General features: G+C 43.2%; 1 protein-coding gene across 1 annotated transcript in view; it reads right to left on the bottom strand.

Moving 5' to 3' along the window:
* The window catches only part of Rsbn1l (round spermatid basic protein 1 like), a 57138-nt gene extending 39595 nt beyond the window's left edge, over nucleotides 1-17543 (bottom strand). The window contains exon 1 of the mRNA XM_051174801.1: nucleotides 16872-17543. Within this exon, the coding sequence (XP_051030758.1) occupies nucleotides 16872-17436 (565 nt within the window). The 5' untranslated portion in view covers nucleotides 17437-17543. The remainder of the gene's footprint in view (nucleotides 1-16871) is intronic.
* Between the last annotated feature and the right edge of the window lie 222 nt (nucleotides 17544-17765).

The raw sequence follows: 17765 nt of genomic DNA on the forward strand, positions 1-17765 counted from the left end.
AATGATTTTATGCTGGTAGTATGCATGCTTCTAATCTCAGCGAGGCAGAGGCAGGCAGATCTGTGTGAGTTGAGGCCAGCCTAGTTTACAAAGCAAGTTCCAGGACAACCAGGATTGTTATACAAAGAAACCCTGTCTCAAAAAATCAAAGGAAAAAGGAGGGAAGGAGGGAGGGAAGGGAAGGAGAGAGAGAGAAGAAGGGAAGGAGGAAGAGGCTTATTGTGGATAAGAGGGAGAACACAACTAGAGGCAGAAACATCTGGGAGAGTACACAGTAGACATGACCAGCAGGCTGAACTGGGAGAGGAGAGAGCCAGGAGGCTAAGGGGCCAAAGGGCAAATGAGGAGGTGGCAGGGTATGCTAGTCAGGAGGACCCTGTAACAGGTTGGGACTGAGGGATGCTGGGAGAATCTGACCAGTGTCTGCTCTGATGTGTTAAAAGGCACCTACCTTACTTAGCCTTTGGTCAGGGTTTGAGACCTAACAGTGTCTATCTCCATTAGTTTATGTTACTCACCAGTTAAATTGCAAATAGTTTACTTTGCATTCCCCCCTGCTCACAACAGGCAATACATCTGTACTTGTTTACTTCCTGTAAGATGTAAGCAGAAAGACAAAATGGGGGAGTCATAATATAAACATTTTTTAAGATTCAGGATTAGCTAGGCATGTAGTGGCACACACCTTTAATGCCAGCACCAGGGAGGCATAGGTAGGCAGATCTCTGTAAGTTGAGTCAACCTGGTAATGTAGTGAGTTCAGGGCTACATAGTAAGACCCTGTATAAAATTAAGAAAAAAGAGGTATGGGGTGGGGCAGGGGGGGAGATACTAGGAATGTAAAAAGGAAATCTTTCCCATAAAAAGACAGATGCTATTTGACAAGTATGAGACAGTATTTAAAATACCTGACCTCTCCTCTACATGTGTTTGTTCATTCAAGCAGACATAATTTGCTGAAAGGGTAAATGTTCTTTAAAATCAGTAAAAACTGATATATATTAAGACCTCTGAGCTGGGCTGTGATGGCACTCACCTTTAATCCCAGGACTTGAGAAGCAGAAGAAGTCAGATCTCCAGGTTTGAGGCCAGCCTGCTCTACAGAGTGAGTGAGTGAGTGAGTGAGTGAGTGAGTGAGTGAGTGAGTGAGTGAGTGAGTGAGTGAGTGAGTGAGTTCCAGAGCTATACACAGAAACCCTGCCTCAAAAAACAAACCAACTACAACAAAGAAGACCTGAGACTGAAACATCTAGCTCCACTCAACTAAGCTCATAAGGACATGCAAACTGCTGAACTGGGAGAATCTTGGAGCTTGTTACTTGTACTCCTACAATCCAGACTATGCGGACATATGCAGACCCTTTCGGTTTTATTATTCCATGATATTATTCCATGGTATCTTTTCCATGATAAATGAACTGATAAATGAGGAAAAACCCAGCACAATTCCTCCTACAGTAACAACCACCCACATCATGTAGAGCACTACAAAATCTTTGTCACTTACTATTCAAGAACAGGAAAGCTGGTATCAGAAGATGACTGACAGGTTAAGACCTCTTGCTGTGCTTGCACCAGGCCAAGGTTCAATTCCCAGGTCCCAAATGACAACCCATGTACCAGATCATTGCTAACTGCAGCTCCAGAGGACCCAATACCTCCTCTGTCCCCTATAAGCACGATGCATACATGTTGTATGCACGCACACACACACACATCTTCAAACAAACACCCATGCTCTACTTGGTTTTTCTTAGCCTGACACAAACACATATCATGCCAGCACCTTCTTATCCTCCCCCCCCCAGGACTCTTTTTAAGTGCAGACGCAAACCACAGTCCAAGTCCCCCACATATTCTCAGTGCAGAGCAAAGTGAAAATGACTATCCTCATGGTGTATTAGCTTGAGCTCATAAGTATACAGGCAAAGGATTGGTACCACCCTTTTCACAAGGAGAACTTGGGATGATTCAGTAGTAATAGGTCTGAAATCATAGAGTCAGAAGGGAGAGAAGGATGGGGCTGTGGCTCAGTGGTAGAGTGCTTACCACGCATGTGTGAGACCCTGGGTTGCAGCCCCAGCACCAAACTGAATTAATTAGAAAAGAAGAGGGTAAGGAGGCCCTGGGATCCTATTTCCTGTACTAAAAATGAACTCAGACCCAGTTTCTCTCCACGTGAACATCGTTTTCAGGCAAGTATGCTGGTGCACATCTGCAATCACAACACTCGGAAGGCAGAAGTAGGGGGAATTAATTGCTCAAGTTCAAGTTTGAGACCAAGTTGGGAAGATGGCATCTTAACTGAGAAAATGTCTCCACAGGACTGGGCTGTAGCCAAACCTGTGGGACATTTCCTTAAATAAGTAGTTGATGCGGGAGGGCCTAGCCATTGTGGGTAGTGCAACCCCTGGGCTGATGGTCCCTGACTGAGGACAACATGAGGAATAAGCCAGTAAGCAGCACTCCTCCTTGGCTTCTGCCTTGAATTCCTGCCCTGACTTCCTTCCTTGATGGTCTGTAAGGTGACCTATAGGCTGAAATAAAACATTTCCTCCCCCAGGTTACTTTCAGCCATGGTGTTTTATCACACAGAATAGTGTTTTCTTAGAAATAAAAATCCTAAGACATACACATAAAATAATAAACAAATATCAATAAAACAAGGAAAAAGACAAAGCAAAACAACAGCAGGAGGAAAAGTGAACAACAGGGGAAAAGATAAATTTTGAAAACAGCAGGCTCTGATGCTAGAACTATGAAATCTAGCAGCACAGGCTCTGTAGTTACGCATACTCAAGTTCAAACCGAAGCTCTGACAATTAACTGGTCAACCACACAAGCAAGAGACTTAACTGCTGTGCCTCAGTATTTCCATCTGTAAGAGATGATGGCATTTATATTTTTAATTTTTATGAAGATTAAAGCCAGCATATGCTTTATTTCCAGTATTTGATAACTAATGAAGTTTATTAGGAAGGCATCCCATAACAGCATAGCAACAGAGAACAGGAATCTTTGTTTGTTTATATTTTAGGTTTTTTTGAGGCCAGAAGAGGGAGTCAGATACCCTAGAACTGGAATTACCAAATGTTGTGAGTTGACATATGGGTACTGGGAACTGAATCTCGGCCCACTTTTAACTGTTGAGCCATCTCTCCAGCCCCAAAATACCATCTCTAAAAGTGAGATAAAAATCCTTTTTCTGTTTTCAATATTCTACAAAACTAAGGCATGAAGCTGTAGTGGGATATTCACTTTGTCTCCTTCTGTGGCACCGACCACACCCATTGGGGGTGGAGCCAGGGGCAGAAGTGACCTGGGGAACTAAGTCAGAGGAGGTGCAGAAGAGTGCTCTCTTGCAAGCAGCACCTGGATGGGAGGACTTCAGGAGGAATTCTTGGAAGCAGGAACCTGTTGGTGTTCACCTGTCTATGTTGTGAGTTATTTCTCCCTGAATAAACATCTGTTCGGCCTAATTGCTTATCCTGATCCTTATTAAACCGTGATATGAAGCAGTAAGACATTGTATGTGATACATCAGTTACAGAACTACCCAGACCACTGAATCTTAAACAGACTAAAAAGCTGTTGTAGTAAATGTGATCTTCAAGTAAGTACTGCATTTAAGTTGTATTTCACAAGACAAACAATAAATAACACAGTTCTGATTAAGGATGACAGCATAAATGAAAGAACCAAACTCTTAATGCTACATTCTTTTTTAAAACAAAGTTATGAGCCGATGAAGATGGCTCAGCATCTTGTCCCAAGCCAGATGACCTGAGTTCAATCTCTGAGTCCTGCAAGGCTGAAGAGAGTCAATTCCTCTGTCCTACACACACAACAAAATAAATTGTAATAATATTTTTTTTTTTTTGAAAAGTCTAAACCAGACAGATAGTGGTGGCACACGCCTTTAATCCCAGCACTCAGGAAACAGAGGCAGGTGGATCTCCTTGAGTTAGAGCCAGCCTGGTCTACAGAGTGAGTTCCAGGACAGCTAGAATTGTTTCACAGAGAAACCCCATCTCAAAATAAATAAATAAACAAATAAATAATCCCCCCCAAAAAAAAAATGCTAGCATGGCAGTGCATGAGCACTGAGGAGACAAAGGCAGACAGATTTCTATGAGTTCAAGGCCAGCCAGGATAACCAGGGGGCTACACAGAGAGACTGTCTCAAAGAAAAAAAGTTTACTTAAAAGCAACGAAAGCCAAGCATTACAAACTAGGAAACTCTCTTTTATTTTCCCTATAGTTTTCACCCATAACAGAACCAGCAGGCTATGCCCTAACAGCTCCATAGACGGACTGGGATCAAGTGTAGGAAGGGACCATGTTCAAGGACTTCCAGAAGACTTATCTGGCTAGGAATAATATCAAGACCAAGATGCCAGTTCACTTCCTTAACAGGCAGCCCTATCACTGCACCCTTGGAGAAGGAACACTATGTGAGACGGTGGTCTGAAGCCTAGGCCCTTCCTGCTGTCAGCCCCCTTAAATAACTCTGGCCCACTCATCTTGTGTCTCATTGAGTACAGAATGTGGGACTTTGTTGGTTTTTCTCCAACAACCACAAAGGTTAATGGGGAACACATACATACATACACACACACAGCCCCCACCCCAGAGAGGATCCAGAAGGTCAATTGCCTTTTCTTAGGCTGGTAAAATGGCTCAGCTGGTAAAAATGTTTGCTTCACAAGCCTAGCAACATGACTCACCCCCTGAAAAGCCCCAAATTTGCTCTCATTCTCTCCCTCCCTCCCTCCTTCCTCCCCCCCTCTCTCATACAGTAAGCTGTTTTTTGTTTTTAATTGTACACCTGCCTTCCCTTTCTTCCTTTCGACAGAATCTTATGTAGCCCATGTTGACCTTGAACTCCTGATCATCCTGCTTCAGCTTCCCAAGTGCTCACAAGTGTGTGTTATAGCAACTAGCTCAGAACTGCTTTTAAGTTGCACAAGTCAGAAATGCCCCCTCTGCATCATCCAAAGAGCTCAGATCCATTTGGTAAGGAGGCAAGAGGCCCCAGGGACATCATCAAGTAGCAGGGTACCTGGAACTGAGCCTCTTCTCTGCTCCTAGGAGGCAGCCTCCAGGGACCAAGCCTGAAGTAAGCTGTCCATTTCCTATAGCAGGAACTGTTAATGGTGATGGGAAAGTGAAGAGGAAAGCTTCTCCCCGCTCGAGCATCTGAAAGTGTACTTCCAGAAAGGTTAGTTGCCATCAGGTCTTAGAAAGTTAATCTCAGCGGTTTCCTAAAACAGAAGGACCTACATCTTGTATCCACCGAGGTCCTGGATTTCTTGTAAGGAGTGCCCATATGATGGTCTCAAAGCTAAGGCCATCTAATGAGATACTGATTTTTACAAGTCTCAGGCATAGTGGTGCACACATTTAAAGCCCCTCCCAAGAAACAGTGGCAGGGGATCTCTGTGAGTTCCAGACCAGCCAAAACCATATAATAAGACCCTGTCTCAAACAATAACAAAAAACAAAAAGACAAGGCCTCCATGTATAGCCCTGGCTGACCTGAAACTCAAGAGATCCACCTGCCTCTGCCTCTCAAATGCCAGGATTAAAGGTGTGCCACCATGCCCACCTGATGCAAATTTTGAAGAGACCCTCTCCTTAAAGAAAACCTGGCCTTTGATGATCACTTTTTATTAGTGTCCAAAAGTAGCATCTTCATATATAATATGCTCCAGCAAGACTGACAGAAACCAGGCAGCTACTGACCTCCCAGGCAGCAATGGCAGTGCTATACACTCTGGTCCCACTAAGTTAAGTGTCCTTGAGCGGCACCTCTGACAAATGTTGGTAAGTTTCAGCTTGCTGCAATTAACATCAATTATGTTCGACTCTTTGAAGAGCACTTGCAGAAGACCTGGTTTCAGTTCCCAGCTCCCACATCATGGCTCACAACCCTTTATAACGCCAGTTCTGGCAGTTACAATGCGTTCTTCTCATCTCCACTGGCACCAGGCATATCCGTGGTGCACACATGAAAGCAAAACACACATACATACACACACACATACATACATACATACATGCATACATGTAAAAAGCAATCTTTAAAAAATATTCTCCATCCTGATGTGGCAATAGAGCTACCTGCAACTATAGCAATGCCTCCCCATGGTTTCCAGTGCTTGCGAACTGTGGGCCCACTCCTCTTACAGAGTTCCCTTTTCATGATAAATTCAAAGAAATTTTAGTCACAGCTCAGGTCTCCCATGGACTAAGCTCTAGTGAATGTGACTGTGGTGGTGACAGCTACTGCTGCTGCTGCTCATCTCTCACCAACAAACCCTCCTGCCACCTCCATCACTGCAACCTATGACCTTTATACACTTCTAAAAACATTTTTTCATACAAACAATTACAGGTCTAAATTGTAAAAGGTTATATATTTCACTAATGCCACTGGATAACTTTTCTATAGAAATTCTATTTACTTCAATTTAAAATGAATCTAAATAAAAATTTAAGCAATTATACATACACATGCACAAAAGAAAAAGTATGTGTGTATGCGTGTATGAGTGCATGTGAGTGTGCAAGCGCGCACGTGCACAGACACACACACACACACACACACACACACACACACACACACACACACACGCTCAAGCATCCAAAGCTGAAACCTCCTAAGCAGACATGGAGGCTAGTGCAGACATGGAGAAGCTAGTGGCCTGGTGGGTAAAGCGATTGCATATGTGAGGACTCAAGTTTAACTCTGGAGAACCCACACAAACTCAGCACAGTAGCTCTACATCTGAGACTCTCGTCTGTCCTCCATATGTGTGTATATGCCATGATACACACATGGCCATACTTACATGAATATGCACATACATCATACACATACTAATTTAAAACATGGGTGAGGCATCAGTTTAGTATCTTGTCATCTCTAGAAAGGTAACAGATATACACTAAGACATCTTGGCTCTCCCATCTTTAATCCCTTACACCAGGACCTGCAATAGGAGTGCCACAAAGTTCAAGGCCACCTTGGGTTCCAAAGTCAGTGCTAGGCCACACTTGGCTATAACATGAATCTCTGCCTCCTCCCAAACACAAACCTATCTGTTACTGTGATAAAACACTGACTGAAAGCACCTTTGGGAAGGGTTTATTTAGCTTACAGGCTACAGTCATCATCAGAGAAAATCTGGGCACAAGCTCAAGGTAGGAACAGAGACAATGAGGAATGTTATTTGCTGTCTTTCAGTCTTCTACAACTCAGGACCACTTGCCCAGGGGGCGATGCCAATCACAGAGGGCTGTGCCTTCCCATTTCAATCATTAATCAGGAAATGGCCCCAAAGGCTTACCCACAGGCCAATCTGATCTAGGCAGTTCATCTTCCCACAAGGCTCTGGTTTGTGTCAAGTTAACACACACAAAATCATACAATGTTCAGGTTTACAAGAACTTGGAGCATCTAGCCCAAATGTTTCCTTTTAGGGATGGAAACAATGAAATTAACATAGGTTTTACCCCTCTTACTAAGATGAGAATTCAGATGAGGGAGACAGTTCAGTCAGCAAAGACTTTCTGCACAAGTATGAGGGCTGGAGCTGGATCCCCAGCACCCACATAAGAAAAGGCTAAGTGTACTTGTGTAAGTCTGTGATCCCAGTGCTGGGAGGAGAGGAACAGGCTCCCCTGGGGCTCTAGAGCTGTCTAGTCAGCCTTGCCTAAGGTGCAAGCATCCTAGTTTTCTGACAGCCTGTCTCAAAAAGGAGCAAGGGAGTGGAGCACACTGGGAGATTGTTTTCTAGCCACTGTAAAGCCCTCTGCCCCAATACACACACACACACACACACACACACACAAACACACACAAACACACACAGGCAAGAATTCAGAGTGGGTCACACCTATAATCCCAGCACTTGGGAGGTAAAAACAGATAAAGACTAGTTCAAGGCCAGCCTAATCCACATCTAAGTCAGCTGAGACTAAAGAAAAAGCACCGTTTCAAAAAATAAAATATCACAAATTTACTAAGGCCTCCTGATTTTTATGCTTTTCTTCTACTGCATATTGCACATCATGAATATTTTCACTCATAAATCTATTCCATCTAAGGGACTAGAGATGGCTCAGTGGTTAAGAGAATAGACTGTGCTTCCAGAGGACCTGGGTTTGATTCCAACATTTGTGTGGTTGACAGTAATTGATGACCTCTTCTAACCTCCAAAAGCAATGCACACACAAAACACATACACATATGCAGACAATACCCACACACATACAAATAAATTTCAAATATTTTTTTAAAAACAGCAAAATTACATAAAATATATCTACCTACTGAAAACAGATCAGATTTTACTAAAAATGATCATGATAATTGAATATGGCATTTTTGAACACAGACCTTTTCTATCCAAGACAGTATTATTCTGTACTCCTTCCCCAATTATCCTTCCATTTCCAAATTATTGCTGGTTAATCCAGTTTTTTAAACAAACATTTAAAACACAAAATATTGTTTTCCAATATAATGAAAAGCTATTTTGAGGGTAACCAATTTGACAACTCATTATTAGCCAAGTATGTTCCACTACCCACACACTTCATTCCTTTTTAATTCTCCAGCCACTGATAACTATCTCTTGTGCTTACTTTAGTCTGTCCATTATCTATAAAGTCCTAGTCAACTTCTGATCCTATTATCACCCCTTTGTGTTCAGTTTGAAAGACCTGCCAAAATTCTTCAGAATGGCAAGGATCTCTTCTGGACTGAAATATATGCAATTCATTAATTTCCCCCAACACTTATCAAATACACAGAAGATGAAAGCTTGGCTAAAAATTAGACAATGGCAACTACAAATTTCACAGAATTGAGCCAGGTAGTGGTGGTGCACACCTTTACTCAAGATCGCTATGAGTTTGAAGCCAGCCTGGTCTACAGAATAAGTTCCAGGACAGGCTCCAAAGCTACAGAGACAAACCCTGCTCACAACCCTGTAAACAAAAAGTGCATGTGAGCTCAGTACTAATTTTGAGTTATATCTAATAAGAAATCTCTAAATTAAGGTATTTGTTTATGGCTCAAATTCAGCTCTGCAGTCGTACACACAATTTTTAAATCATGTACTTATCTTCTCCATGTGAAATTTACGTATGAATAAATCCAGCTTTCTTTAATTATCTATTTTTATTTTATGTGAATTGGTGTTTTGCCTACAGGTATGTCTGTGTGAGGATGTCAGATCCCCCAGAACTGAAGTTACAGACAGTTATGGGCTTGAAGATGCTTTGGGAGAACAGCCAGTGCTCTTAACAACTGAGCCGTTTCTCTAGCCTGAATAAATAGAGTTTTCTTGCTACAGATTCAACAACCAATGTACCTTACTACATATTCCTTCTAAAAGCAGTTAACTTTCTGTGTTCAGAATACCAGCCATTTTATCAATTACAAGAAAAAAAATTATTTTTACTAATACAGGTCTTCAATATTGTTAATATCTCCTTCCTATACTTTCAACCAACCCATTATGCATTCTACCAAGTTATTTTTTGGATATTATCACCCTACAAAAAAAACAAACAAAAACCTACCTTGTTAATGCTCACAAAATGAAGTGCAAACTCCTTATACTGGCCAAATAAGAGAATGTGACACTTTCACCTGCCATGCCATCTTATCTTCAAACTGAGCACAAAAGCCTCAAATCTCAGGGCTGGTGAGATGGCTCCACGCATGTAGTTGGAATGAGAAGCAGCCCCATTAGCCCAGGTGGACCCACGTGAATGAACACTTGGTACCCAGTTGATGGCACTGTTTGGAGAGGTGGCACCCCGCCCCTGTGGCATGGTACTCCACTTCTGGCTGGCTCTCTCAGCTCCTACTCTGGCTGCCAGGCCTACTGTTTGCTATACTTCCCTGCCATGGTGTGTTCTTATCCCTCTAGAACCATAAACCAAAGTAAACTCTTCCAAGAAGTTACTTCTGGTCACGGTGTTTTACCACAGCAGCAGAAAAGTAATGGACATAAGGATGAAGGCACTTGATACCAAGCTTAACAACCTAACTTCAGACCTCAGGAGAAAACTGACTATAGAAAGTTGTTCCCCGATCTCTACAAGCACACCATGACACGTGCCCCCCCCACCCCAATACATGCAAAATAAATAACTGATAAAAATTATAAATCATCAATCTCATCCAAATGGCTTTACTCACAGACCACTGAATATTACACACACATTAATCTTTTTAAAGTTTTTTTGGGGGGGAGGGCATGAATACATGGGTGGGGGGGTCACAGGGCACCAGAAGAAGCACTGGATCCCCTGGAACTGGAGTTATAGGCAGTTGTGAGCCACACAATGTGTTGGGAACTGAATTTCAATCTTCTCCAAGAGTATCAAGTGCTCTCAACCACTGAGCCACCTCTCCAGCCCCATTATCTGCTATCTTTAAGATACAATATTCACCAGTAATTCAGTAAGAAAACAATAGTAGAGCAACTGCTATATTTAAAAATATTGCTCCACATAACAAACCAATGAAACTGACTCTGAAATAAATATCTATTAAAAAGGTGAATTAAAGCAATATGATGGTTCTATCCAGGATATATTATAGTTTCTATTTTATTCTATATAACATTTTTCATTATAAAACGTTACTTTTTCAATCTATAGTTCAAGCACATAAAATGTACAGCGTAAGGATCAGCATCTGATCAAAAATAATTTAGTGAATAAGACATTTGTTTTCTCTACTAGACACATGATTTTTTTAGATATATTTCATAATTTTTTTATTCTAGCAAAAAAAATAATAACTTTTAACTAGGCAATGGCGGTGCACAACTTTAATCCCAGCACTCTAGGCAGAGGAGAGCAGATCTCTGTGAGTTCAAGACCAGCATGGGCTACAAGAGCTAGATCCAGGACAGGTTCCAAAGCTACACAGAGAAACCATGTCTCAAAAAACTAAAATAATAATAATAATACTTTTATTTCTCCATAGCTATTTTAAACAGTTTACCTATAATTTGAAAGGTTTAATTCACTGAGAAAGGTAGACAGTTAAGATTTATTATAGTAACTTAAAACCTCTGAAATATTAATTTCTTCCAAAAAGTAAGTACAGGGTTGTCAAGGTGGCTCACTAGGTAAAGGCACTTCCCAGCAAGCCCAACAACAAATCTCAATCCTGGGACCTACATGGTGGAGGGAATAATGGGCTCCTTCCTGAAAATATGTTCCCTGACCTCTACACATGTTATGGCACATATACACACACACCTCGATATATACACAAAAATGAATAAACATTGTCTTACTTTTAAAACAAAAGCTAGAACATAGCCACAGTTTATACAAATAGAATTACATACATGGTATTTCCAAAAACCAGGAAGTCATATGCATATCAGATTCCAGCAACCAAGCTACTCAGTGAAGCTAAACAGTTTCACTGTATTAGACAGAAAAGGAAGGCTGGGAACTCTCATCCCTTAGGAATAGTCACAATGAAAACAAACAAAACAGAATGGAGCTAGAGGGATGGCTTGGGGGTTAAGAGCACTGGCTGCTTCTTAGAGGACTCACACTCAATTTCCACATGGTAGCTCCTGGCTGCCTGTAAGTCCAGTTCCAGAAATCTACATCCTCTTCTAGCCTCAGGCACCAGGCTCACACGTGGAGGACAGACATACATGCAGACAAAACACCCATACATGTTAAATAAACAAATAAATAAATTCTAAGAGTACATGAAGCCCCTAGATTTTTATAAACAATGTCTACAAAATGCCAGGCTCCTATCATTCCAGCAACAACCCTAGGAAAAGTAACATCATCGTCCATAAAGAAGACTTACATCATTATAGGAAAATGAAAACAAGATAAATAGTGTGTGCACATGGGTTTCACACATGAAGCTATGAAAGTGTGGGTGGCATGACAGAGATGAAGCTGTCTAAGGAGGGAACCAATGGGAGGGAGAGAGAGGTGTAAGAAAGGGGAAGACAGAGCATAAGAGCAGTGTTCAACACACAACACACTTGGACAAAACTTCACAAGATTGTTCAAATAAAGAGTCAAAAAGAATTAAATACACAAAGGAACAAGTTGAAATAAGGCTAAAATCCAGTATCTCCTCTAAAAGTACACTTAAACAATGGGAAGAATGAGAAACATAAAGACCACCTTTGGTGTAATCAGAAGATATTATAACTATAACCTGGAATATAAAGCATAAAAAAAAACAAAGGGGTAAAATGGTAAATGCTTTGGTATAACAGGGCAGGGAAATGATGACAATTTTGTTTTCAGTACTCGGTTTGAACCTAGGGCCTTTTGTGCATACCAGGCAAGCACTCTACCACTAAGGTATACCCCAACTTAAGGAGGACAATCTTATATACCATAAACAAATGGTTGGAAATGGGAGGCAGCAAGCATAGAGGGCAGAATACCCACATACTCCTAACGATAAGAGGTGTAAATTCTCTAGAATTTCAATCAGAATGCCTCCAGGCTCAGGAGTTCCTACTGAGAAAAGGGGGTGGGGGATAAGTTTGACATGAAAACAGGGAAAAAGAGTGAATTTCTGAACTAGCTAGCAACATTTGTGGCTTTCTTCTCTCACCAATCACCAGAACCCTGCTACCTAACTGTATCTCTGTGAAGCATGATGTGACTGGATTGAGAGACTGGGCTTCTATGAGGAAATAATAAATAAGAAGTCACAAATGGGAGAGTTGGAACCAAGTAGGACTGGTGGCCGTCTAGGAAGAAACCAGTTATCTCCCTCTTTGCCCCCACAAAAAGCAAAGAACCCGATAAAGACCACGTGAATGCACATGGGGAGTGAAGGCAGACATCTGCAGACAGTGAAAGTGGCCCTTCCAGAACTGAACCCTGTCAGACTACTGATCTCAGGCTTACAGCTTCCCCACCTGTAGAGAAATTTCTTCTGCACTCTAGGTGCAGTGAAGAAGACTTTCTGCCCAGCATCTGGCCCAAAAGAGACAAAAATGAAGTTTAGTCTAAAGAAGCAGAGAGTGCTTAACCCAGAAAAAAATAAAACAGATGAAAACATGAGCTCAGTCAGCCTATACATGTTCAGGAGCTTTCCATGAATATTTGTAACTTTCATATTTAAGAAATATGAAACTGCTAAAAATAACAGATTTGAGGGCAGCCTCCAAATAAATGAGAACAAAACAAACAGGAAGAAAAGATTAGTAGAACCAATATTAAGGCAGGAAACAGAACATTTCAAAGAAACTATAATTAGCATCCTTGAAGAAATAGAGATGCAGAGGCCATAAAGAAAAAAAAAAGATATTGCAATACAGAAACAAAAACACACAGATTTATAGTTTTATAGTTTTTTATAGCTGAATTTTTTAAAAATCAGTGAAAGGGCTGACATAGGATACTTTTTAGAGATCAGTTTCTTTGAATATCAACATCAGAAGGCAAACAATAACAGAACGCCATCTTCAAACTTTCCAGAGCAAGCAGCCTGAGGAAAAAAACCCAACAGATAAGCAGCCAAGTGTGAGGGTAAAAATAAAACCCAAAAAAGTAGTTTCTAGGTGTTCCATAGAGTACTGCTAGTAGAAAAAAAAAAAAAATGATGAAAGAATAAACTAAAAAGCAGGGGATTCAGAAAAAAGGAACACAACAGCAATGAAAGAAATTGCAGGGTGTCAGGGTGGACAACTTTATGCAGCAGGCCTTTAAGAGAAAGCAACCCAGGCTAAGTCAGGAAGAAGGTACAGAAGGGATTGCCATGCAGATTTAAACATATGGAAAATTACACTAAGAACCATGTTAGAGAGGCACAGAAAGAGGGGGGGCGGGGTACAGGCTACAACAGGTTACCCCAAACACAATCTCTCAGCAGTGCCAACCATGATGAAAACTCTATGCAGCTAAGAAGACGGCTCAGTGGGTAAGACAGAACGCTGAGTCCAAATTCCCAGCACCCATGTAAGAAGCCAGGCATGGCTGAATGTGGCTACCACCCTATCACTGGGGGATAAAGATAAGGTGATCCATAGAGCATGCTGGCCTGTCAGCTTAGCCACAGACAGGCTTTCCGGTTCAATGAGAGATTGTATCTCAAGGCAGTAAGGTAGAAAGCAATAGAAAACATCCAAATTCCTGCTCTGGCCTCTGCATAGGCATGCACCCCACATACAACACACGTTCCACACACACAGACAGAAAATATCCCATTATTGGAATGTGTGAAAAGTGCATGATACCTTCAGTACACCATTTTAACCTTCCACTTTTTTTGTTAAGGACAGAGTCTCACTAGGTAGCTCAGGCTGGCCCAAGACCCTAAATCCTCTGGCTCCCTCTCAAATGTTCAGATTACAAACTGCATCATCATGCCTAGTTCTGGATTTTCCATTGCAAACCTCATTTGGTGTTACAAAAAATTTAGTAGCTCATCTGGTTATTCTGTAATTTTAAAAAAATCAAGTTAGACATGGAGTGGTGGTGGCACATGGCTTTGGTTCCTGCTCTCAGGAGGCAGAGGCAGGAGGATCTCTGTGTGTTCAAGGCCAGCCTGGTCTACAGAGTGAGTTCAGAAACCAAAACAAAACAACTCTTAGGAGAAAAATCACAGCTGGTTCCAGGCCAGCCTGAACTACACAGCACTCTTTTAAATCCTAAAAAATTCTGCATGACAGCTGCAGCCCCTTCAGCAGCCTCGGAGTTGACAGGTGCATACCACATCACCTCTGTACTCCAGGTGCCCAGGTTAGAACTTTCTTAATCTGCTCATTTATCCCTCCTAGCTTCAAAGGCAGATTAGGACTGAGCCACCTTTAATTTACTGTGGAGGTAAGAAAACTGCTAGCCATGCTTCCAACTCAACAGTTATTAAATGCTGTCTCAGGCAGTTTCAAATGCACGTTTATTTTATCCAAATGTTTTTTTTCTGTTAGGTAAATGTAGTTAGCATCTAGCCAGGTGTGATGGCCCACACAACATAAAAGGGATCTAACAGATGTAGTGGCTCACACCTGTAATCCCAGTGTTAATGTCTAGCTACACGTATGTGGTGGCCAACATCTTTAATATCAGCAGGCAGGTCTCTGGCGATTCAAGGCTGGCCTGGTCTACAGAGTGAGTTCCAGAGCAGCAAGAGCAACCCTGTCTCAGAAAAAAAACAAACAAAAAAAAAAAAAAAAAAAACAGTTGATATCTAACCATTATCCCACATAGGTTATGGGAAAATATTTTTCCCACATCTTAATATAAAAACTATCGCTGCTTATACTTAAAACTAATAGGTAGCCCAAAAAGAAAGGGTTTAGGTTTGGGGTTACTGCATTTATTTGGAGGGCATGCTGTGTCACAGAAGACCTGGAGGTCAGAGAACATGATTCTCTCTATCCTATGGGTCTGTAGGACTGAACCCAGATCATGGTCACAATACACAGCCAAATGCCTGAGCCATCTCAGCAGTCCCCCAAAGAAGAGTTTTCCAACGTCATTTAACACTGCTAAGTCTATCTTTACAGTCACTTCACCACAATGGCCACATATATATGTATATATTTTTATACACACACACACACACACACACATTTTAAGCCAATACTGTTTCTTAAAATACTTATTCTTTTCATCAGTCAAGTACTCCATCAATAGTCTACTTCTTCAGAGAACATGTGAAAAGCACATGGGAAGTTTACACAAGTAAGCATAATTCCAGCTGCATATGGATGAACTCGGAAGCATTTTATAACTTAAATTTCCTATTTAACCAATACAACAAAGAGATTGAAAAAATATGACCACCTAAAACTCGGGAGCAGAAAGAAAGTAACTTCATACTCAAAACATTCCTGAGGCAACACTCTAAAACACAGGAGCAGCATTACACTGGCCTGCCGGGGTGGGGGGGTGGGGGGGGTAAGAGTACAGGGTCACTAGCTTGGCTTGAGGTACACGTATAGAATTCTTTTAAATTGTAAATAATGAACCCTTCTATCCATATAATTTTCAAGATCTAAGCTAACATTAGATCAGCAAGGCTAACACGGCTTGGCATTTCACTTGCATTCCAAAACAAAACAGAAAACTTCACAACACTGTGTGACAATGACAACGTATATTACATAACCTCATGATCACTTAAAGATCTACTTTCTAACCCATCCACTTTGTATTACAATCAGATCTCTATATAGCCACGGATAACTAAGGACCCCTTATTCTAAAGAAATTCTGAAAACTATACTAGCTTACATTACAAAAGAATACTAGAAAAGGACATTTAAGAAAATTTCCCATTTTTTTTTTATGCAGAAACACTTTGCAGTTACTTGATTTGGCCAGAAAAAAAAAAGTCAAAGTATTTAATTTTGCCATTTGTTACGGGGTGGGGGAGAATATGGCTGAATGCTTCTGAGGGGTAGTATTCAAAACAGACAGGCCCAAACATTTTAAGAATATGGAGCAGCTCGAAAGGTGAAAGATGGGCACCTTAGAAACCTCACACTCGATGCCCGGCACACTACCTCATCTCCCTAATAGGGATGAGACGTTCCGGTCTCGGTAGCTTCCAGCTTATGCCAACACACTCGCCACCCACCCACCCACCCCCCTTTTCTTTTTTGGACAGGATTTTCTGGCGCTGGAGGCCCGCGTCGCAAATACGAGTCCCTGCAACCACGTCCGATGCCCCCGCGTAATCTTTAAGAACCTATTCAAACACACCCAGGAGGGTTCCCCTGGACCCGTCCCACGCGCCCTGCAGCGCCGCAGCTGCAAAGGAAACGCGGGGAGTTTCGGCCGTCCCCCGCCCCGCGCCGGCCCGCGCACTCCCCTCCCCCGCCGGCACCCACCTCGCGGCGGCGGCGGCGGCTTCGCCTCTCCGTTCTCATCGCCGGCGCCGCCGAGGCCGTGCCTGCGTTTCTCCCGCTCGCGCCTGTCCTTGGGTCTGCGCGGCTTGGTGGCCGGCGGGGCGGCGGGCGGCAGCAGGACGTGCCGAGACTGAGCGTGCAGCGGCGACGGGGCGACCAGCAGCCTGCGCGGCGGCGGCTGAGACGAGGAAGCGGGGGCTGAGGAAGCTGCCGGGCTGGCCGGGAAGGAGAAGCAGCTCCGGGGCGAGGCCGGGGAGGCGGCGGCGGTCGCGGAGGAGGCGGCGGCGGGCAGAGCCGCGAAGCTCCAAGCCGCCGGGCTGCCGTAGCTCTGAGGCGACGGTGCAGCGGGCGGCTGCAGCTGCCTGCCGTTCCCGCCGCTGCCCCCTTCGCCGTTCACTCTCCGTGGCGCCTTCTTCTCCTCAGTCCGAACCTTCTTGGCGGACATGGATGCCGCTGGCTGCCGCGAGGCGGGCTGCAGCTTGCCGCACGTTTCCTTCTCAGCTAGGACAGCGACGGCACCGTACGCGGGGTTCGGCGGCTCCGCCATTTTGCGCTCCTCTTGTATTTACTCTGGTCCGTTCCCCGGCGCGGGGCACGGGGCGGGGTCCCCGGGCCCAGGCCAAGCTCCCATTGGGCGCGCTAAACTGAGGGATCCTTTAACTCACCAATCAAAGGCGCATACACAAGCCGTCGGGGCGGGGTTACCAAGCGGGCTTTCTCGGAAGGTCAGAGGTCCTCTCCGCAGGGCTGGTGTCAGAAGCGGGAGTTCGCTGTGGTTCGAGGGAACTCGGGTGCCGCGGGGAGAGCCCCGAAATCTGCCAGCACCGAGGCAGCGAGCGCCTCAGACACTTTGCCTTACTTGTCGGCTTTCTCCTC

Source organism: Phodopus roborovskii, unplaced genomic scaffold (genome assembly GCF_943737965.1).
Source record: "Phodopus roborovskii unplaced genomic scaffold, PHOROB, whole genome shotgun sequence".
In the NCBI taxonomy this organism is placed as follows: domain Eukaryota; kingdom Metazoa; phylum Chordata; class Mammalia; order Rodentia; family Cricetidae; genus Phodopus; species Phodopus roborovskii.